General features: G+C 46.1%; 2 protein-coding genes across 3 annotated transcripts; both read right to left on the bottom strand.

Moving 5' to 3' along the window:
- Positions 1–1,720: 1,720 nt before the first annotated feature.
- On the bottom strand, positions 1,721–7,217 carry soul5 (heme-binding protein soul5). Of its 2 annotated transcripts, XM_064314206.1 has the most exons (8): positions 7,055–7,217; positions 5,761–5,820; positions 5,348–5,429; positions 4,922–5,042; positions 4,636–4,772; positions 3,943–4,106; positions 2,840–2,937; positions 1,721–2,636 (listed from the first exon to the last, which is right to left on the bottom strand). In XM_064314206.1, coding segments are annotated over exons 1-7 (648 nt in total). In that variant the 5' UTR covers positions 7,057–7,217; the 3' UTR covers positions 1,721–2,636; positions 2,840–2,855. The 2 variants fall into 2 exon arrangements, with proteins under 2 accessions (XP_064170276.1, XP_064170275.1); XM_064314205.1 differs by lacking the exon at positions 7,055–7,217 and having other exon boundaries at positions 5,761–5,831.
- Positions 7,218–12,793: 5,576 nt separating this feature from the next.
- shfl (shiftless antiviral inhibitor of ribosomal frameshifting) lies at positions 12,794–18,513 on the bottom strand. The gene is made up of 9 exons (XM_064314201.1): positions 17,912–18,513; positions 17,048–17,183; positions 16,237–16,283; positions 15,793–15,858; positions 15,172–15,219; positions 14,676–14,831; positions 14,412–14,515; positions 13,774–13,931; positions 12,794–13,390 (listed from the first exon to the last, which is right to left on the bottom strand). Exons 1-9 carry the CDS (start codon positions 17,936–17,938, stop codon positions 13,146–13,148), a joined length of 987 nt encoding a protein of 328 aa, XP_064170271.1. The 5' UTR covers positions 17,939–18,513; the 3' UTR covers positions 12,794–13,145.
- Positions 18,514–19,837: the final 1,324 nt, after the last annotated feature.

Here is a 19,837-nt window from a genome sequence, read left to right as displayed (position 1 = left end):
TGACTTGTGATTTAGTTGCTTCAATGTCCTTTTTCATGTGGTGTTTACATTATTTGTTCCAGCCCCTGTACCTACAATGTTTAAGATAACGTCCCATTAACTATTATTCACAAGGCGGCTCTGTAATCGAGTCTTGGGAAGGAGCTTGGTCATAACTCTTATGTCATATTAGAATTTTTAAACAGTGCGGTACAAATAGTTTCACAGAGAATTTGTCTGACCCGTGATTTTGATTTATTACAGGTCCATGTCAGCCATCTGCTCTTAGGTCTACTCTGTTAGTTGCCTTCTTAGAAAAAAAGTAGAATTTTCTCTTGCCATAAAGGACAGTGTTGCAGGGTATTAACTGCATCAAGCAATGTTTTTATTTTCCTAACATTTGTAAAGTTAATCATTTAACACATCACTGTGTATGCTTTATGATATAGGGGGGTAAGGACCAAACTGACAGGTTTATAAAAGCATAATGATCAAATAGGCTACCCCAGTCAACCGCAGTCTAATAAACTAAGGCATATATTTGTAAAATATATTCCCCTGCCTCCACCGTTGGCCTATATCTGTACTGTAATGTAGGGCGCACCGAACTGAAATGATAGTCATCTAGGGTACCAGTGTAGTAGAATTCAGTGTGAAGATGGCAGGTTCTATTCCCTGCAGGGGTGCTGCAATTGCACCCTTGAATAAGATTGTTAAGACCTGACTTGATTTAAAAAATAAAAAAAACAAGAAATTCAAGCTGTGTGAATAGATTGCATGTTTTTTAAAAACATATCATCTGTGTAAGTTGCTGTGGATAAGTCAGTGTAAATGCGACAGTAAGATTTTGGAATAGTGCATGTTTAGTGCGTCAGGAATGTGGCGACATTTTGGATGGTGCCGGTCAGTGCACGTCCTGCAGCTGTACTGGTGCAGTGGACTGGGCTGGACGGAGATGGGGAATGTATTACGATGTGGCAATGATAAGAGTTTATTCAGTTATTCATTCATTCAAACCGTTGGTGATGTATGTCATGGTAAGAGATTAACGATTTGACTTTGCTGGATTTATATATATCTATTTTGTTCTTAAATCAGAGCCTATCCTTAATGTGTCTTTTCGTACTCAGACATGTACAGCCTCTAGATATTTGCATTACATTTTACAGTGAGGTTCCGTTTAATTTCTAATAACTTTAGATTATTGTACTGCTGACTTGTGGGCTATGTTATTTCACAGCTTCTTTCTGACTCTTCAGCATTCAAAAGAAAATTGAGAAAGCCAGGACAGACATTTTAAGCTTTAGTTCTTTAGGTTAATTCATGTTACAAAATTAAATGTTCAAATTAGATAGTTTCCAAACTCCTCAGTCTCTCGTCTCTGGTGACTATCTATGAGCGCTTTCCACGGTGGGTAGCCATGTCCAGATTTGGGGAAACGCGTTTTATCAGTGTTTACCACTGTAAATGCTGAAGATTGCCTCGTCTCTTTATGACCTTATGGCTAACGGCGTCATCGGCGTCAGGAGGGGCGGGGCTGTGTGACTGGGAAGTGATTTCCCTGTCCTCGTGTCGTGACACACGACAGGACTCCTTATTTGAAAGCTCGGGGTTCTGCTGGTATATATCGTAATATCTTCTGTGCGTCACATTCATGCACTGCATGCTGGGTGATTTTTAAGAGTCGTCAGGTGTACCCTTGACTTTCATCTGCTGTCAGTATTTAAACTCTGATGATATATTATGGTAAAAAACCTTTATTAGAAAACGTTGATATAATGTAGTCCTCCAGTATAAAATAAAACAGACATTACATAACATTATTTGACAGTCATTCAGCAGACGCTCTTATCCAGAGTGACATGGAGAAGTGGATAACATCAGTATTAGTTTCAGGGATACAAGTGTGATATTGACAAGAAAGCACAGAAGGCCAATTTATAATCGGTAAGTCTAGTAGTAGACTAACAACAATGTTTATTGTATCAGAAAGAAAGTAGCAGTGGACAGAACCTATTCTTACACAGCTACACCTATAACACTATCCCAAAGTAAGAGAGAAAGAATGAAAGGATATCTAAAGGGGGCTAGGTGAGCCTTGGTACAGTCTGAAGAGGTGAGTTCAGGCTGTGTCAGAAGATGGGCAGGGTTTCTGCTGTCCTGCCTGTATTGGGAATCTCACTCCACCACTTGGGGCGTCAGACAGATGGGAGATGTGACCTGGAAGTACTGGCATGTGGTGGGATGGGGGGGATGGGGGGATGGGGGATATGGGGGATATGGGGATGGGGGGCAGGGCAGGGCAGGTGCTCAGAGGTAGCAGAATGGAGGGTTCCTGCAGGTGTGTAGGGTCTGATTGTCTATTAAAGATATAATCAGAACTCTCCTTTTAGCTGCCTGATAAGCTGTCACCAAGGCATTGAATTTGATGCGATCTGATACAGGTAGCCAGTGGAGGGAGATGAGAAGGGGAGTGACTAGGCTGAGTCTAGGCAAGGCGAAGATCAGTTGAGCAGTACCATTTTGGATGAGCCGCAGAAGTCTGAACATATCTACGAAGTTCTAGCATGTAAAATATGTATTTTATTATTGCGTATAAAATATTTTTCTTTCAAATCCAACGTGTGCTCGGGCCAGGCTGAACATCCCCGGATTCCCTGAAAAGCAGAGAAGACGGAGGTCACAGTGTCACACATGATAACACACGCGCGCACACACACACAGACACACACATGCGCGCACACAGACACACACACGCGCGCACACACACAGACACACACACACACACACACACACGCGCGCACACAGACACACACACACACACGTGCACGCACTCAGATGTTATACCCTCCTCCCTTACCTGGTGTCCGGTGAGTTTACTTCTGAGGTGCGGTGCACACCGGCTCCCCGACCACCTGGTACCAGATCTCATTGTGCCTGTTTAGAAACTTCATGGGGCTGAAAACACACAAACATCCACAAATATCTCTCATAAATGCACCCACATACGTGTATCTCTCACGAATACACATCTCTGCTCAAGTAACGCTGTCTACAAACACGCAACGCCTCTCACCCCCTACTGAACTACAGACTCGAGTAACATGTCAGATCACGTTTAATCCTGCAAAGGAAATGCGGAAGCAGTGTTTATTATCGTCCTGATGTCGCAGCTTCTACTGCACCCTAGTTCGACTTGGCATATGTTAGGTCAGAATAATGTTCACTGTGTGAACTGGACTTTGTGTTCTTGGCTGTGAATAACTGTACAAAATTAGTATTGGACCTTATCGAACCTGTGTTTTGTAGTGTTCTGATGACCCTTGGTGTGCACTTTTGTACGTCGCTTTGGATAAAAGCGTCTGCTAAATAATTGTAATGTGATGTGTGTGTTAATGCAAAGCATGTTTAAGTACTTCATGGAAAAGCACGGACAGTGAAACTGAATCCAGCCTGTGGCTAAAAATTCCCCCAGGGAGGCAGGGCTCCGGTGGCAGGTTTCTCCCTCGTCTTTGTTCTGGCTGATGGGGTCCCAGCAGCCTGTCTGCGTCTGCTGTGTACCGTGTGTACAGGCTTTCGGGGGGCTAGTGCGTTAAGCAGTGCTCTCCTGAATGGACAGAGGGTGTGCTGTTGGGAGCAGTCCCACAATTATGATTAATTCCATCACTGGGGCCTGTCATAGGCCACACCTCCTAATTCCCCCTTGGGCCTAGGTCCTGTGATAGGCCAGACCTCCCTCCTGGCCCCACCACTGGGGCCTGTAATAGGCCACACCTCCTGGCCCCAACTCTGGGGCCTGTGATAGGCCACACCTCCTGGCCCCAACACTGGGGCCTGTAATTGGTCACACCTCCCTCCCGGCTCCACCACTGGGGCCTGTAATAGGCCACACCTCCCTCCCGGCTCCACCACTGGGGCCTGTGATAGGCCACACCTCCCTCCTAGCACCACTTTGACCCTCACCTGTCGTAGCCCACAGCGTAGTGGAAGTCCTGTTCGTAGGAGGCCTGGACTTGGTCCAAATCCTTCTTCAGGAGTCCGGAATGGTGATTGACTATCATGGAGAACATGTAGCCCCCGTAGCTCCTCACGTAGACGTTCATGTCTGGCATGTCTGTGAAGTACACCTGGCATGGGGGGGGGGGGATAACACCACAGGGCAGCGTTTCCCAACCTTTCTCCTACCGCGGCACACTTTTCAAATTCACAGAATCTCATGGCACACCACTCTCAAAAGCATTAAAAAATAAACACCCTGCAGCCCCCCTCGCACACACGCACGCACGTAGGCCTAAATGTTCTTCTGGGGTTTTACTGAAGCTATATGCATTTTAATGACATTTATTTAGGCTTTTGTGAATGGGATTTGTTCATTTGAATTTTCTAAATCTAATTTTTTTAAACAATTTTTCACACGGCATGCCTGACCTTCGCCTGACGGCACACCGGTTGGGAAACGCTGCCATAGGGGATGTGTTTGAGGACTGAAACGGGGCCTAGGCCTCCACTGACATCCAGTACAGACGGGAATGCAAAAGCACACATTTCCAGTTCAGCAGATAGGCAAAGTATCATGGCAGCAGATCTGGTTCTGAGGCTCCCGAGTGGAAGAGTTATATTCTTGCTGTCTTTGAAACTCTTCCCTGATTGGCTCACCTCTGAATTGGTGGGTGTGGGTGGGCTCTCCTGGTAGGCTGAGGGCAGGAGGAAGCTGAGAGTGTACACGGAGGAGTGCCAGTATGGCTTCTCCTTCATCTTCACCACCACCGGAGCAGTCATATCAATCTTCACCCCTGGACATGCGCGCGCACACACACACACACACACGCATTAATCTCCACACCTGCACACAGCCGCCTTGTCACTAACCACAGCAGTAAAGTATTTCGCTCACTCATGCACACACACACGCACGCACGCACACACACACACCCAGCCTCACCCTGCTCATTGGTTCCTGTGATGTACTTGTAGAGCTTCCTGAAGGCTTTGGTTGTGGCCGCTTCCATGAAGAAGGACTCTTCGTCTGTCGACACCCACTTAGTGGGGCTGTAGTGGCGCACCTGCACACACAACTCCTGTCAGTCCCCAGGTATGCGCACAGTCAGTACGCGTGTGCAAGGTGTGTGTGTGTGTGCCTTTCAGTTATCTACATAAGTGTGAGAATTAATGTGTGTCTGCGTAAGGTGTGTGAGAGTGATGCAGAGACACTGTGTGTGTGTGTGTGTGTGAGAGAGAGAGAGAGAGAGTGTATGAGGCTGAGGTAGACTGTGTGTGTGTGTGTGTGTGTGTGTGTGTGTGTGTGTGTGTGTGTGTGTGTGTGTGCGCATGCGTGTGTGAGAGCATGTGTGTGCGTAAGCGTTTGTACCTCATATTCGTCTGTCTTGCACACCAGGTCATAAAGAAGGCACTCCTTGGTTTCTGTGCAGAAGCTGGACTCGCTGGAGTTACTAAGGACAAATAACACAGAAAAATAAGCCTCTTTATCTGCCTCTACCATTCTGTCACTCTCCTTTTATCTCTCTACAACTCATATTGTCCTCTGTCTCTCTCTCACACACACACACACACACACACACACACACTCAGACACACACTAACTGACTGTCAGTGGCCATTTTAGAGCATGATAATGGTGTAGTTATAAATGCTGTTGATTTCACACCAACATCACACCTGCATCTCCTCTGTGTTATTGCATTATGACCATTTGCTATTGTGATCAGGATATACTGCCATCTCTCTCACACTGTCAACATTAGATATCGGTGTAGTCCTTACCCCACGTAGGCCTCGGCTGTCACCATCAGTACCAACACCACAAGCGCCCAGAGACAGGCCCTGTAAAGCATACACACGCAGGTGTGTGCAGTTAGCGGTACGCGCAATGTTAACGGTCAATCGCTCTGCCTTTTAAATTACTGTACTGTGTTCGGCATGAGGTGCGCATCAATGTGCAGTTGGTCTACACTAAGGTGGTTCGTACTTCCGGATCTCTGTACCATTTAAATGAAGTTTCATAAATGAAACTAGCCAGTAGGGAGAACACCAAATCGGTGTATATGGGAAATGCATTTGTTATTGTGGAAAATTAATTATCAGTCTCGACGTTATCATTCTGGAAACATCGGAGCCATTTTCTTTCCATGTCGAGATTACCTAACCATGAATATATAACGGTGTAATGACCCCAACTAGCCACACAGGGGAGCTGTGGGGTTGGAATAGCCCGTTCGGCAGTGACGCACGCTATGGTAACCCTCCCTCACCTCACTTAAACTGCAGAATAGTTCAGATGTCCTTACAGTGCAGGCAAAAATAATGGCGTATAGATGTTTAATTGGGAGATATTGGAACAGTTTACATTTGACAGCGTAAAATAAAATCCCTTATTTTTTCCTGGAGGCAAACGCTGACGGCAAGCCAATTACCCACTGCAGTGTTCACATAACAGTGCCGTCATTCTCTTGAAGTCGCTATTTAGGAGGAGGCAACTCGCACTATAGTCACATCTTAACTACGAGTGGTATAAAGCTCAAGTACTGGAAGGCCATAGTGTTCGAAGGTTTTTGGTGGTTATCTTTCAGTAGCCAATTAAGAATGAGAAAAGTGAGTTCTTTACATGATTTACCGTAAGTTTATCAATGTTGCTGATACCCAAGCACACCCAACAACCTACTGATGTTTAGACCGGATTATGACACGCGCGCAAGATTTGGGCTGTGTGCAAATTCGTAATTATATGTTCGCCAAGAATAAGATGCATAATCACAAAATAAAAAGAACATGTATTCTCCATCTCGAGCGACTGCGAACCTGATAATCTTTAATATTTCGCTGGATCCATTTTGTTTCATAACATATTTGATACGTATTTTGGAATGAAAACGATTGAAAATTTAACGCAATGCAAACTTGAGTGTATTCCGGAAGATTACTTATTATATTTTTTATTTACAGAGTTAACGACTACCATATGCAGTTAAAATAAGGTCGCGCTGACGGAGAAAAACAGGTCAGTAGATTTCAAAACACTTCAGGTCAAGTCGCTACACGCTGCGTTTTCTGTACTCACATTGCGCTGAAGTTGAAGTCCGTTAGGCGTTTCAGGTCGGCTCTGCTGTTCCACTGCGGTTCCACTGCGGTGGAAGTTCTTCGAGCAAGTGCTACGAGCAAAACAATTTATAACTCCCTCAGCTTATGAAACAGGCGTGACACACCCGAACCCTCTTCAGCCAACTGCAGATAAAGAATGCTTGCATAACGGGGAATTTGAGGAGTTTCGAGGACATTTGGGCTTAACCATATTTGGAAGAAACGTTAGCTGCCATTATTTACACTGAAACCGCTTGGAAATAAGCTACAATTAGTCCCTACTGCAGTTCAGTGACACCATTAGCGGGTCCGCACAACCTGTAGTCTAAAATAATTAGCACAAGACAAAAATCTAACATTGACAAAGGAGCAATAGTCTACCTGTAACCAGAACTGAGGGTGTGGGGCCTAAGGGAGGGGTGTGTTTGGTTCCCTGAGCGGCCAGGAGCTTTGTGTTCATCTCCGGAGCGAGAACTCCGGTGCTACCCGATAGGCCTTGTGTTCCGACTGCGATGACCTGCACGTGGGGAGTGTTCTTTTGTGTACGTTGTATCGGCTCCGTGGGAACGTCAGCTAATACACAACCAGCCGCCGACTCTACACGCAGACACAAACACGGGGCGCCACATCTTCGTAAACGAGCTTGAAAACATCGTAAGAACTAGTCTCGCTTTTCATGGGTATCACCACGCTGGCAATGAGTGCCGTTTCTAGTGTAAGTGTAGCATGTGCCAAGGATTGTCCAGAATTCTCTTGAATAATTACCAAGTTCAACTGCGGAGGAGGCTGGTGATTATGGTCAGTGCATTGGTAAATTAATTTTGCTACTCGCTACTGCCAGTCTCTCTTAAATATGAAGCGGGTTGGGGTCACGTGAGGTCACATGACTGCCATTTAACCATCAGAACAAAGAGTCGTTTTCAGTTACCTCCTCCGCAGACCATTCCTGTATTTTTATCTTCTGGCAAAAGCAATAGAGTCCACACTGCAGCTGATCTCCCAAATAACACAACACACACATGGTCAGCGGCATTTCTACAGATGTTGATTCTACAGCCTGCTTTGTGGCATTTGAGATTAACGTACTATGAATTATATTTATATATATATATTTATATATATATATATATCAATATACTACAGGCATTTGAGGCTCTACCCAGGACTTACACAACTTACAAGCCTTACATGTATCCATTATACAGCTGATATATACTGAAGAATGCAGGTAACCTTGCTCAAGGTACAACGCAGTGTCCTTACGGAATCACCTGCGACTTTCATTACAAGCCATTTCCCTTACCACTGTGCAACTCGTCCTCCGTAACTGATCAACACCATAACTGATCAATATTATCCATAACAATGTCCAAGTAGTACTGTAGTTTAAATGTGGGGGAGGAGGTCTGCCTGGGCTCTCTCTCAGAAGTAATGAATCTAAACTTGCTAACCTTTTCCGCGAGACCAGTAGAACATAACGAGTAATGATTCGCTAATGCTTAAGGTAAACTTGAAAGACGTGACGCGAATGGTGTAAATGCTCAGAAGAACTGCCCCACTGTGGGATTTGAACGTACATCTTGTTGCGTGAACTGACTCTCCTTCTGCAAATCTTAAATTGTTCAGAAACCTGAAGGATTTGCATTCCATTAATTTCATTTAGTGGTCTTTTTCATACCATTTATATGTATGATTTTTTTGCATTTTGAAACAAAATGGATCCAGTGGAAAAACGTGAGATTATCAGGCTCCAAGTTAGCCGTATACAAACATATTCATACATGTGATTATGAAGGGTTATACATGTGATGCTGGGTCTGCCACAATATCTAAAGGAATATGCACTGTTTGGTCCATCACAGTATATAGGAAGGCATGGGAGCAGAGGTTTGCTGCAGTGTCAATGAAATGGAACCAGCAGGTCAGCCAGTAGGTGGCACTACAGAGCATTCCACAGATGGATTTTTTGTGTGTGTGTGTGTGTGTGTGTGTGTGTCCAGAATGCACAGTGCAAAGCTGGCCACGTCCCCAGAATGCACAGTGCAAAGCTGGCCACGTCCCTTTGTAAGAACGGGTAATTCTCAGAAACAGGAAGCTCAGCTCCTCAGGGAAAGGGTAAAAGCCGCTTCCTCTTTCATAATGAGACTGTCCTTTAGGCTAGCGGTGTCCAGTCTTATCCGAAAAGGGCCGATGTGGGTGCAGGTTTTTTGTTTTAGCCCAGCACTACGACACCTGACTCTGTTCATCAAATATTCACGGTCGTCCGTCGAGATCTTCACAAGCGAAATACCAAGTCTATTTTATTCAATTATTTATTCGTTGATGTATTCTTTATTTATCGAGGAGAGGGCGCCATTGAGCCAAGAAAGCAATTCTGTATTCGTTACCACACACGTTTGAATTTATTTACCAGATATTATTCAGGTCAGTACGCGAGACAGTGCACTGTAGGTTACCCTTAGTAAGAGCTAAGGGTGAAGTCTGACAGACTCCAGATACAAACTGACTGTAAATCACTGACCGTACGTGTAAAAAGCTGTGCAGTAATAAGTGCATTGTCACACGCAGGTGGCATAAACCCAGACCGCACCACTCGCACGCCATGTAGGGAAGGTCGGCCGCGTGTGGAAATTCTGCCAGTTTTTTGTCTGTATGAACGTGTGCTCTTGTGCCAATCGCTGGAGAGTAGATACTTTTAAGGACACCCCACTTAGAGAGAGAGAGAGAGAGGCCACAATGAAACGCTGCTCACCAGGGAGGCTTTTGGTAAATGGTAAATGGACTGCATTTATATAGCGCATTTATCTAAAGCGCTTTACAATAGATGCCTCTCATTCGCCAGAGCAGTTAGGGATTAGGGGTTAGGTGTCTTGCTCAAGGACACTTCGACACTCCCAGGGCGGGGTTTGAACCGGCAACCCTCCGACTGCCAGACAATCGGTCTTACCTCCTGAGCTATGTCGCCCCATAGCTTTTGCATCGCGGGGTGTGTTTGCGGTGTGCGAACGGTGGGGTTGTTAAAGAAGGAAGATGCGGGCGGGCGGGCGGGCGGAGCGCTCTCTCACAGCAGGGCGGCAGAGGGAGCGGCGTTCGGCTCGTGGCCGTTCTGCCCGTTCGGTGGCGTGTGCGGGAAGAACGGAGCTGACTAGCGGAGGTGTCTGGAGACCTGCTCCGCACCGACGTGTCTGCCAGAGCGGGACACCTGTGACCCCCGAAACCCCCCGTCGTCGTGCATTCACACCGTCTAACTGCGGCTTTCTCCCTCCGCTCCTTCAGAGAGACCGCGCTACGTCTCCCTACGGCTCATTCTCTTTCTCACACGCAACCGTTAACCGCAAGCCTTTCTCTCACTCTGCCTTCTGTTCTCGCCCTCCCTCGATCCCTTTCTTCATATCTCCCTCCCTTTCTCTTCCCTGTCTGTCTCTCTCTCTCTCTCACCGACCCTCCTCCTCCTCCCCCCCCCTCAAAGTGGCATTGTCATTTCATGAGCTCTCTGGAAAAGTCATCATGCTGGTGGAGAGAAGCCAATCAGATTAAGAGTGAGAGAAGGGGAGGAGACAATCAGGGACTCAGGCAAAAAAAAATAAATGAGAATGGAGTCACTGCCCACATCCCTGACTGACCTAAATAATATCCCACAATGCACTGCGAGGTTTGGAATGAATGTCATCAGACTCATTAGCTCTTACAAAGACATCTGCTTGCTTCCAATGAACCGTTTTGAACAACGCCTTGTCCAAACATGTCGGACAGTGTTGTCGTTCATGCTTTTTCCAAAGCAGCTATACTAGAAGGCAGGTTGAGAAGCTGTTTGTCATAGACAGGGGTGAGATTATAACAGGAAGAAGAGACTTTTCAGACCACCTGAAACCCTGCCCACTGCACACCTGGTCGATCACTGAGGAAAGTGCACAGACTTGCGTTAGGACAGTGGTAACCAACCCTGCTCCTGCAGATCTACCATCCTGTAGATTTTCACTCCAACCCTAACAAAGCGCAGTTCATTCAACAGCTAGAGGTCTTGTTGAGCTACTTATTAGTATAGTCAGGTGTGCCAAATTAGGGTTGAAATGAAAACCAACAGGACAGTAGATCTCCAGGAACAGGGTTGGTTACCACTGGTGTAGGTCCTCTGCCAAAAACAAAGGGAATGGATTCCTACCCACAATCATGGATGTTACTACACGCTTCCCTGAAGCAGTTCCCTTGAGAAACATGAAGGCTGGTACCATCTTATTTACGTTCTTAACTTTCTTTTCTCGGTTTGGTCTTCCAGGACAGGTTCAGTCCGATTGTGGGGGGTCTACCTTTGTATCTTGTGTATTCCAGGAGGTCGTGCATGAGCTCGGTATTGACCAGGTGGTTTCTTCTGCCTGCCGTCCGCAGTCGCGGGGAGCATTAAAAAGGTGTCATCAGACTTTGAAAACTATGATTAAGAAACACAGTGTGCAGTTCCCAGGTGACTGGGACTGTGCGATGTCCTTTCTGTTATTTGCGCTCGGTGAATGAGTCCACTGGATCTACACCTTTTGAGCTGGTATTTGGCCACGAGGCGCAAGGTCCCCTAAAGGTGGCTAAGGAGATGTTCCTGAGGCCCAAGGCTGAGTCAGCGATACTACAGTACGTGTCGTCTTTTCAAGGTCGCTTGTGGTCGGCCTGTGAGGTTGCCTGGGAAAATTTGCACCAGGTCCAGGCCCACGTGAAGTGTCAGTATGACAGAAAGGCAGTATACAAGAGGTCTTTTCCTGTTGGAGAAAAGGCGCTTGTACTGATGCCTATGCGGGTTGACTGCCTCAGTGGTAAGTTTTGTGGACCCTATTCCATTGCGAAGAAGGTCAGCGATCGTAATTATGTCATCAGCACCCCAGACCGGTGTCATGTAAACTTGTTGAAGGCTTATTATGACCGCTCGAACCTGCGTTTCTCTACTCTGCCAGTGGACCATTCAGATGTGCTAGTTGCTGCTGTATTTGTGGACTTTGTGGAATGACACTGTACAGGTGTAACCAGCTGTTGTGCAAATAGGCTGAGTTTGCTTTGCTTCTGTCTGAAAGGACATATTGTGTATTGTGTATATGACGTATATAGCACAGAAAATAAAAAAAATACTGAAGTTATGGAAAAAGAAAAATTGGTGATGGATCCATTGTTTTTTTTTCACATGGTTTGGGACAGAACTGACTTCCAGTTGGAGCCCAGATGACATCACAGACTGGCAGCTGATTTGAATAGGGCCCCGGTGGCTGAATGCAGACTGGCGACGTGGACTAGGGAAATTCACGCAGGGACAGAATTTGTTTGTTTCTATTTACGACACGGATAGGTGGCCCGGCGGTAGCCTAGATTCCCCTGGACGGAGCGTAACCTTAGGAGCCAGCCTGGGAGTATCGCTTTCACAAACATTTTTATTATTTATTTATTTTTATTTTTTTTTAATTGTCGGACGCAGACCCCCCCGCAATCCGATAGTCAGAAAGGAGATTTCCAACGTTCCGGCAGTTCATTTGAAGCAGGCAGAACCCTTGAGTCAGTCACAGGAGCACGACTGTGACTGCTAGCTCAAGGTGCAAAAGCAGGCTGTGAATGCGCTCAGTACTCGGGGGGGGGGGGGGGAGTAATGATAAAAGATAATTGATGCGTACAGCTGATCCTGCTGTCTGTGTGAACACAGCAGTAGCAGTCTGTGCACGCAAGGTTATTTATCACAAATACTAATAACTGAAAGCTCAAATTATTGTATTGATCACAATATTAATAAGGTTGTGTAAAACTGTAAAAGGTGTACATCTCACCAGAATGCCTACAAGGTGCGGGCAGGATGCAAAACAACAGGAAAGGGAGGAGCTTGCTGCACAGCCTGACCCCACTGCTAACTGCAGGGTGTACAGTTCACCTGAGCGAGGAGCTCCACGTACACACACCGGCCATCAGGCAGGACTCGCTGTGTTTTCATCAGCGAGTCCGGTATCCTAATTGGTGCGTCGCTTCTGTATTCTTATCGGTACAGTGGCCCTGGACTCTGGATTGGTGCAGGGCTGCTGTCCATAAATTGACTTTAAAAAGGGGCGGCTTCAGTTTGAGCTGCTGTCACTATAGCTGCGGCGTTGGTCCTCCTCCTCCTCTTCCTCTTCTTCTTCCTCCTCTCGGATGTCCTCCAGGATCAGCTCGTCGATGTCCAAGATGCTGCCCTGGCTCAGACAGGTGTTGACCGTGGAGCCCGTGCTCACGTGGGCGGGGCTGGGGTTCACCACGCGCGGCTTGCGATTCTTCATGCGACTGCGGGGGTGGACGCACTCTGTCCCCGGAACGTGGGGCTCTGAGGGAGGGAGGGAGGGAGGGAGGGAGGGAGGGGAGGAGAGCGAGGGAGGGAGGGAGTCTGACCATTGACCGGCTTCAAATCAGAGTGAATCATTAAACAAAGTGATCACAAACAAAACAAACAGGCCTGTGTCAGGCCTAATGGGATAAAAAAAAAAGGAGCCATATACAGGCTCAGCAGCAAGGCTCAATGACCACAGCCATGCAGTGTAGAACAAATGGAAAAAGGGAGGAAAATATAGGTAGGAGCAACACCCAGCCTGGACAGTGCTGGTGTGGCCACTGTGGGACATGGGGAGGTGTAGACTACCGCACCTTCACATGCAGACAGGGGGGGTGTAGACTAACGTGTGTGCGTGTGCGTGCGTGCGTGCGTGTTACCCTGTCGGTTGTAGCAGTCCTCAGCCAGACAGCTGTGGGGATTTTGTCTTTGAAGCCCCATTCCGCTCTGTCTCCGTCGCGGGGGCAGGATTCGCATTGGTGTGACGAGGGAACGGCAGGAGTAGCAGGGAGACCCCACATCCATACGGCCAAACCCCCTGAAACCCAGAGAATACACTCACATCCATACGGCCAAACCCCCTGAAACTCAGACAATACACTCACATCCATATTGCCAAACCCCCTGAAACTCAGACAATACACTCACATCCATACGGCCAAACCTCCTGAAACCCAGAGAATACACTCACATCCATATGCCAAACCCTGAACTCAGAATACACTCACCCATCGCAAACCCCTGAAACCCAGAGAATACACTCACATCCATATGGCTAAACCCCCTGAAACTCGGAGAATACACTCACATCCATATGGCCAAACCCCCTGAAACTCGGAGAATACACTCACATCCATATGGCCAAACCCCCTGAAACCCAGAGAATACACTCACATCCATATGGCCAAACCCCCTGAAACTCAGAGAATACACTCACATGCATATGTAAAATCCCTGGAACTCACAGAGAATACCCACTCATTCATCTAAGCACAACAGGCGAGAAAACTACATTTACCTGAAGACACGATGACAGGTGGGGCAGTGAAATTCGGCAATCCCCCACATTTTGTGTGCTGGGACGGGATCATACTTCCGTTTGCACTTTCGACAGCGTGACACCTGGAGACGTCAGACCAACAGCACAGTGCGCACGCACACACACACACACACACACACACAAACAGAGACACCGTGTGCTTACGTTTGCGGGGCAGTGCTGCGTGCTGCATGTGTGTGTGTGTGTACGCGTGTGCACGCATGCATACGTTAGGGCTCATACCCGCTTCCTCTCGGGAACCCTACGCCACCAGTCCGAATCGCAGGACTGGCAGGCGAACTGGTGCAGCTCCGAGGGGGCGTGGCTGTTCTGCGCCTGATCGAACATGCGCAGGTTCTCCTCCGTCAGCGGCAAGGTCTTCAGCCGCGCCGCGAGAGCCTGCGAAGGGCCCCGCCCAATCCCGTCACTCGCACTGCGATGGTCACGCCCCTGTCACTCACGCACCTGTCACTCACCAGTCTAGACCAGCCGGTCTCTCAACCACCTGTCACTCACCAGTCTAGACCAGTCGGTCTCTCACGCACCTGTCACTCACCAGTCTAGACCAGTCAGTCTCTCACGCACCTGTCACTCACCAGTCTAGACCAGTCGGTCTCTCACGCACCTGTCACTCACCAGTCTAGACCAGTCGGTCTCTCACGCACCTGTCACTCAACCACCTGTCACTCACCAGTCTAGACCAGTCGGTCGCTCACACACCTGTCACTCACACCATTACCTGAATCTCTCTGTCCTCCTGTATCGGCCTCGGACCACCAGGAGCAGGCTAGAGAGAGAGGGAGGGGGGGAGAGAGAGAGAGAGAGAGAGAGAGTGTGTATGTGTGTTCCTGTAAGTTAAAGGAGGATGTTTACCATACTCAGTTTTTGAGTGTTGTCCTTTGGATTTATTGTAGTATGAATGTAACTTTTTTTTTGCAGATATAATACAATTATCGGCAACTTACTGTTCAGCTTAGTGAAACTGTCATCTGCCAGTAATGCATTTCTTTCTCTTGAAATACCAATGTTGTCTTTTTAATGTAGACATCTTAATTCATCCAAGGCAAATGGAAAAATAGACCACCTATTCAGTGTATTCAAATCCCCATCACTGCTGATACGATAATTGGAGAAGTTGTATTTCGCTCATAATCATTTGTTTTTCGCGTATACATGAAAAAATATGGACGCTTGTGTTTAGGGTAAACTTACCATTTCATGTTATCTGAATAGTGCCACATTATTTGGGCTTCACCTTGGCTGATTTCCTTTCAGTTAAAACATTTAACGATCAATTCAACAAGATGTCCCGACAGAGCAGCTGTAACATGGGGTTGCAGAACAGGTTTCCGTGGCGTACCTGGGGGTGTGAGCGGGGGCGTGCAGACTGTTCCTGCTCCTCTGCCTCCAGTCTCTGCACCACATTCTGTGAGAAATAACAGATGCTGTCACTACGCACACACACACTTGCATGCATGCACACACACACGCACATACACACACACTTGCATGCGCACACACACGTACGCATGCACGCACATACACACACACTTGCATGCGCACACACACACGTACGCATGCACGCACACACACACACGCTTGCATGCATGCACACACACACACACATACACACACACTTGCATGCGCACACACACACGTACGCATGCACGCACATACACACACACTTGCATGTACGCACACACACACACACACACTTGCATGTACGCACACACATACACACACGCACACTTGCATGAGCGCACACACACGTACGTGCACACACTGACGTATTTAGCTGATTTACCCTAACTGCGGCATCGTTCAGGCTCATTCTGTCCTCCGCATCCAGGTCTCCACAGCAAAGGCACATGGGAAATAACAGGCTTTATGTGAGTTTATATTACCAAAACAAATACAGGTAAATGTGCTATACCTGAGCTCTGTCGCCAGGGCTCATTTTGTTAAACTGAGACTAAAAATATCCAAGTATTAGGTTTAGGAATGTGATTCAGTCATACAAAAAGTAAATAATTTAATGATAGATTTAGAAAATTATTGGGCAAATTTTGCAATCCTGCTTTGTGATATACCTCTCAGCTATGTTCCATACCGGTGTTAAACTTATATATATATATATGTAATTTCAATGTGGAAATGTCATCTGTACAGTTTTACAACCCGAGCGCTCAGTTTTGTGTCTTTGGTGATTTATTAAGAAGCTATATATAGACACTTGTATAAAAGTGACATGGCACTCGAACCCCTGGTATACCATGAATATAGCCACGACTATGTGGTTTGCTGGGTATCTCTGCTTCGGGTCGTGCCTGACATATCATCCCTTGGTTTGTGAATTGTTGATGCTTACTGTCTGACTTTCCTGCAGTGAGCCATTTGTTTACAGATAGATTTAACATTGCAAATTGTCATTGATCTCACTCAATCCGTGCGCACGGATTGCAAAACCAAGTGCACCGATGTGGCAAACCGAATGCACGGATTGCAAAATTAAGCACACGGATTGCAAAACCGAGAGTACGGATTTCCACGTTGACTTTTTTTCGTGCATGGGGGGGGGGGGGGTTGGGGGTTGGGGGTTGGTGCTCCGTACTCACCTCTGTCTTTCATCAGAATGATATCCTTGGCCGCAAGCTGGTGGTTGTTGCAATAGCGATGCATGAGCACAGTTGCTTTGTCGATGGGAATCTTCCCGTGGAACTTCTCTCTCAGTCGCCGGACACTCTTCTCCAGCTATGACATGCAGTGGAACGCACCCCGCGGGCACATGAACGTGGTCACGTCAAGCTACACTGTCATGGCCCAGCATTACCACGAATATTATTTACTTAAGAATATACTGTAAAGATGATGACACATAAACCCGTTGTAAAATGAGTAGCGCAGTCGCTAAACAGAATGAAAATGTACCGACTAAAATCGGAACTTTTAAGAACCGCGAATCGCGTCATCATGAGACCAGACCAGGTTCGGAGTATCTCAGGACAGTTTGACAGCTCAGGCTTAGGGAGTGCATATGGTAACAGGTGAAAATGATTAACAGTGGATCACGGCGAGGAAATTCTCTAAAGCAAAGCAACGTTACAGTGGATGCGGCTTTACGAGTGTGGAGATCAGTCGAGAAACGGAGTTTAGGTTAAAGTGTAGAAAAGAAAGCTGAACAGCATTAACGTAGGCTAATCGTTTAAGAGCGTCAATAGCCTAGCTACGTGATGACGATGCAGTCGCACTGCGTCTACTATTGATGCAAGGAAACACAAAACAACTTAGCGATATATATGGAGAGTTAAAGGACACAAAAACTGCGAACGATGAGTTTTAATTATGTGGCAGAGCACAGACATCCGACGCAAGGCACCAAACAGACAAATGGATGTCAGTGAGTGGGACTCGATGCGTACGAGGGGAAAAAACAAACGCCAACAGTGTCGAAGGAGAAACGTCAAACTGAGGCATCTTACCTCAATCTCATCCCGCTGTCGATACATTATTGCGAATAAGCTATATTATGCACACAACTGTTAAATTCTAGGCTGTTCTCAAATTTCAATTTGGCAAACGTAGCAGAGTCGTTGATGGCAATTTTATTTCCTGCCCTCTCTTCTATGTCCGTTTTGCATCTGGGCCGCTGAAGTTGCTTTCAGTTTGATATTAAACACGCCTCCAGACGGTGCAGTAAGTTGTTCGTGGCCTCTAGCCAACTTACTAATTTGAATACGCACAGAAGTTGTCTGCAAATGAATGAAGTCTGAAAAAATTGTCAAATATGTTCCGCCCCAGGGTATGATTAGCATGAGTAAGCGCAATTTTTCGATTGCGTTTTGAATAGTGACCGTTTAAAATGGAAATGTTGTTAATGTGTTGCGTGATTAACTGCGTCTCTTCCGTGTGCGTTCTGTGGTTAACAGGCGGGTTGCTTGGTGAGGGTGAAGTCGGACTCTCTCCGCCTTCTGGAGTTAAATTGACTGGGATGTATTTGAGAAGGCTGAGAGAACGTGGACCTATCGGTGACCGAGACATTGCGTCTGACTGCCTGAATAACAGCGAAGGAGGGCGTTCTATGGCAAGCCGTTTTGTCATTTAATCCTTTTTCATATCTGGCAACCAAATTATCCTAACTAACTGCCCATTTTATTGGCTAGACTTGCCTAGCTAGCTGCTGCGTGCCAACTAGCTGCCCAGGTACTACGCCAAAAAGCCAGCTAGCTACCCTCGAAACACAGTTGCCGCTTTGGGCAGCAAGGTGCTACAACCACGCAGCTAGCTAAACTAGTTCTAAAATAGTTGGTCCCTACGACAAACTTGCAAGCTAGTTGAACTAGCTACTGATAATATGCTAATTTTCATAAAGAGGCGTGACTACAGTCACAAATAACTATTTTAGACTTTTGGAAGTGTCAAATTCGGTCGAAACTAACTCAACGGGCTGAACAAGCTGCGTTTTTTCGTAGTCTGTTTGCTGTTAGTGACTTTGAAAACATTAATTGTTATTTATATGAATGAAAACGACGTGAAATAAATTCATAATTTTTTGTATTATTCCGGACCTGTTATGACTTATTCATGAAAAATGCCATTTTACGCCAGTAGATGGAAACCTCTTAATGTTAACGCTTCGGGGGGAAAGAGTTGCCAAGAATCGCAGTTAATTCGATTTTAAGGTCGTCTCTAGCAAGAAACAACCGCAAAAATTGATTTATTAATTATTATTCATAAATTATTATTCATAATAATAATTGCATTTAGCTTCCACTTCGCTTAGTTTTTGGATACCGTGCACGCGCATCTGCAATAGGCTACAATTCTCGGGGAAAGTTTGATAAATTACAATTTTATTATTTTAAACAATTCTGTATGTTTGTGGGAGATATTTACGTAGCCTATGCTTGACAAAGCTATTACTGTAATTGCAGTTAAACAAGGACACGACTGAATTGGCCTATAGTTTATGTACCCCAGAAGTCTGGGTGAACTACGTCAATTTCAAGCTGCCCCATGTCTTTGTAGAATAACCCGTTACAAAATGCAAAAAATAAACATTAGGCCTACAGGCAGTGAGCTTGAACTTTACACTAGGAAATCTTACTCTAATAATGTTGTTGTTATAGTAGTAGTAGTAAATAATAATAATACAACAACATGATGCCATTGCTATAAATTATTTACAATTTGGTTTATGATATATATATATATATATATGTGTGTGTGTGTGTGTGTGTAAAATAATTTTGCATTCTGTACATTTTAGTTGTGTGCCGTTTCTTTTATGCTATGTATTGTATACCGGCCTACATTGCCAACATTATTTGCAAATTCTTGTGTGTTTATTTAGTCTTTCTTCAGTCAGGACAAATCCACTAGGTCACATTTCCTGGTACAAGATGTGA

The sequence above is a fragment of the Anguilla rostrata genome, chromosome 17 (assembly GCF_018555375.3).
Source record: "Anguilla rostrata isolate EN2019 chromosome 17, ASM1855537v3, whole genome shotgun sequence".
NCBI classification, from domain to species: domain Eukaryota; kingdom Metazoa; phylum Chordata; class Actinopteri; order Anguilliformes; family Anguillidae; genus Anguilla; species Anguilla rostrata.
This window is presented reverse-complemented; position numbering and strand designations above follow the sequence as displayed.

Coding starts and splice junctions, on each gene's coding strand:
- soul5 (XM_064314205.1), bottom strand. CDS start 5,831: ATGCTTTACAGGGCCTGTCTCTGGGCGCTTGTGGTGTTGGTACTGATG. Junction 5,043..5,347: donor GCAAGACAGACGAATATGAG/GTACAAACGCTT, acceptor TTGTGTGTGCAG/GTGCGCCACTACAGCCCCAC. Junction 4,107..4,635: donor CCACACCCACCAATTCAGAG/GTGAGCCAATCA, acceptor CCCCCATGCCAG/GTGTACTTCACAGACATGCC.
- shfl (XM_064314201.1), bottom strand. CDS start 17,938: ATGTATCGACAGCGGGATGAGATTGAG. Junction 16,284..17,047: donor CATTCTGATGAAAGACAGAG/GTGAGTACGGAG, acceptor TTTGCTGTGGAG/ACCTGGATGCGGAGGACAGA. Junction 13,932..14,411: donor ACCTGTCATCGTGTCTTCAG/GTAAATGTAGTT, acceptor TCTGGGTTTCAG/GGGGTTTGGCCGTATGGATG.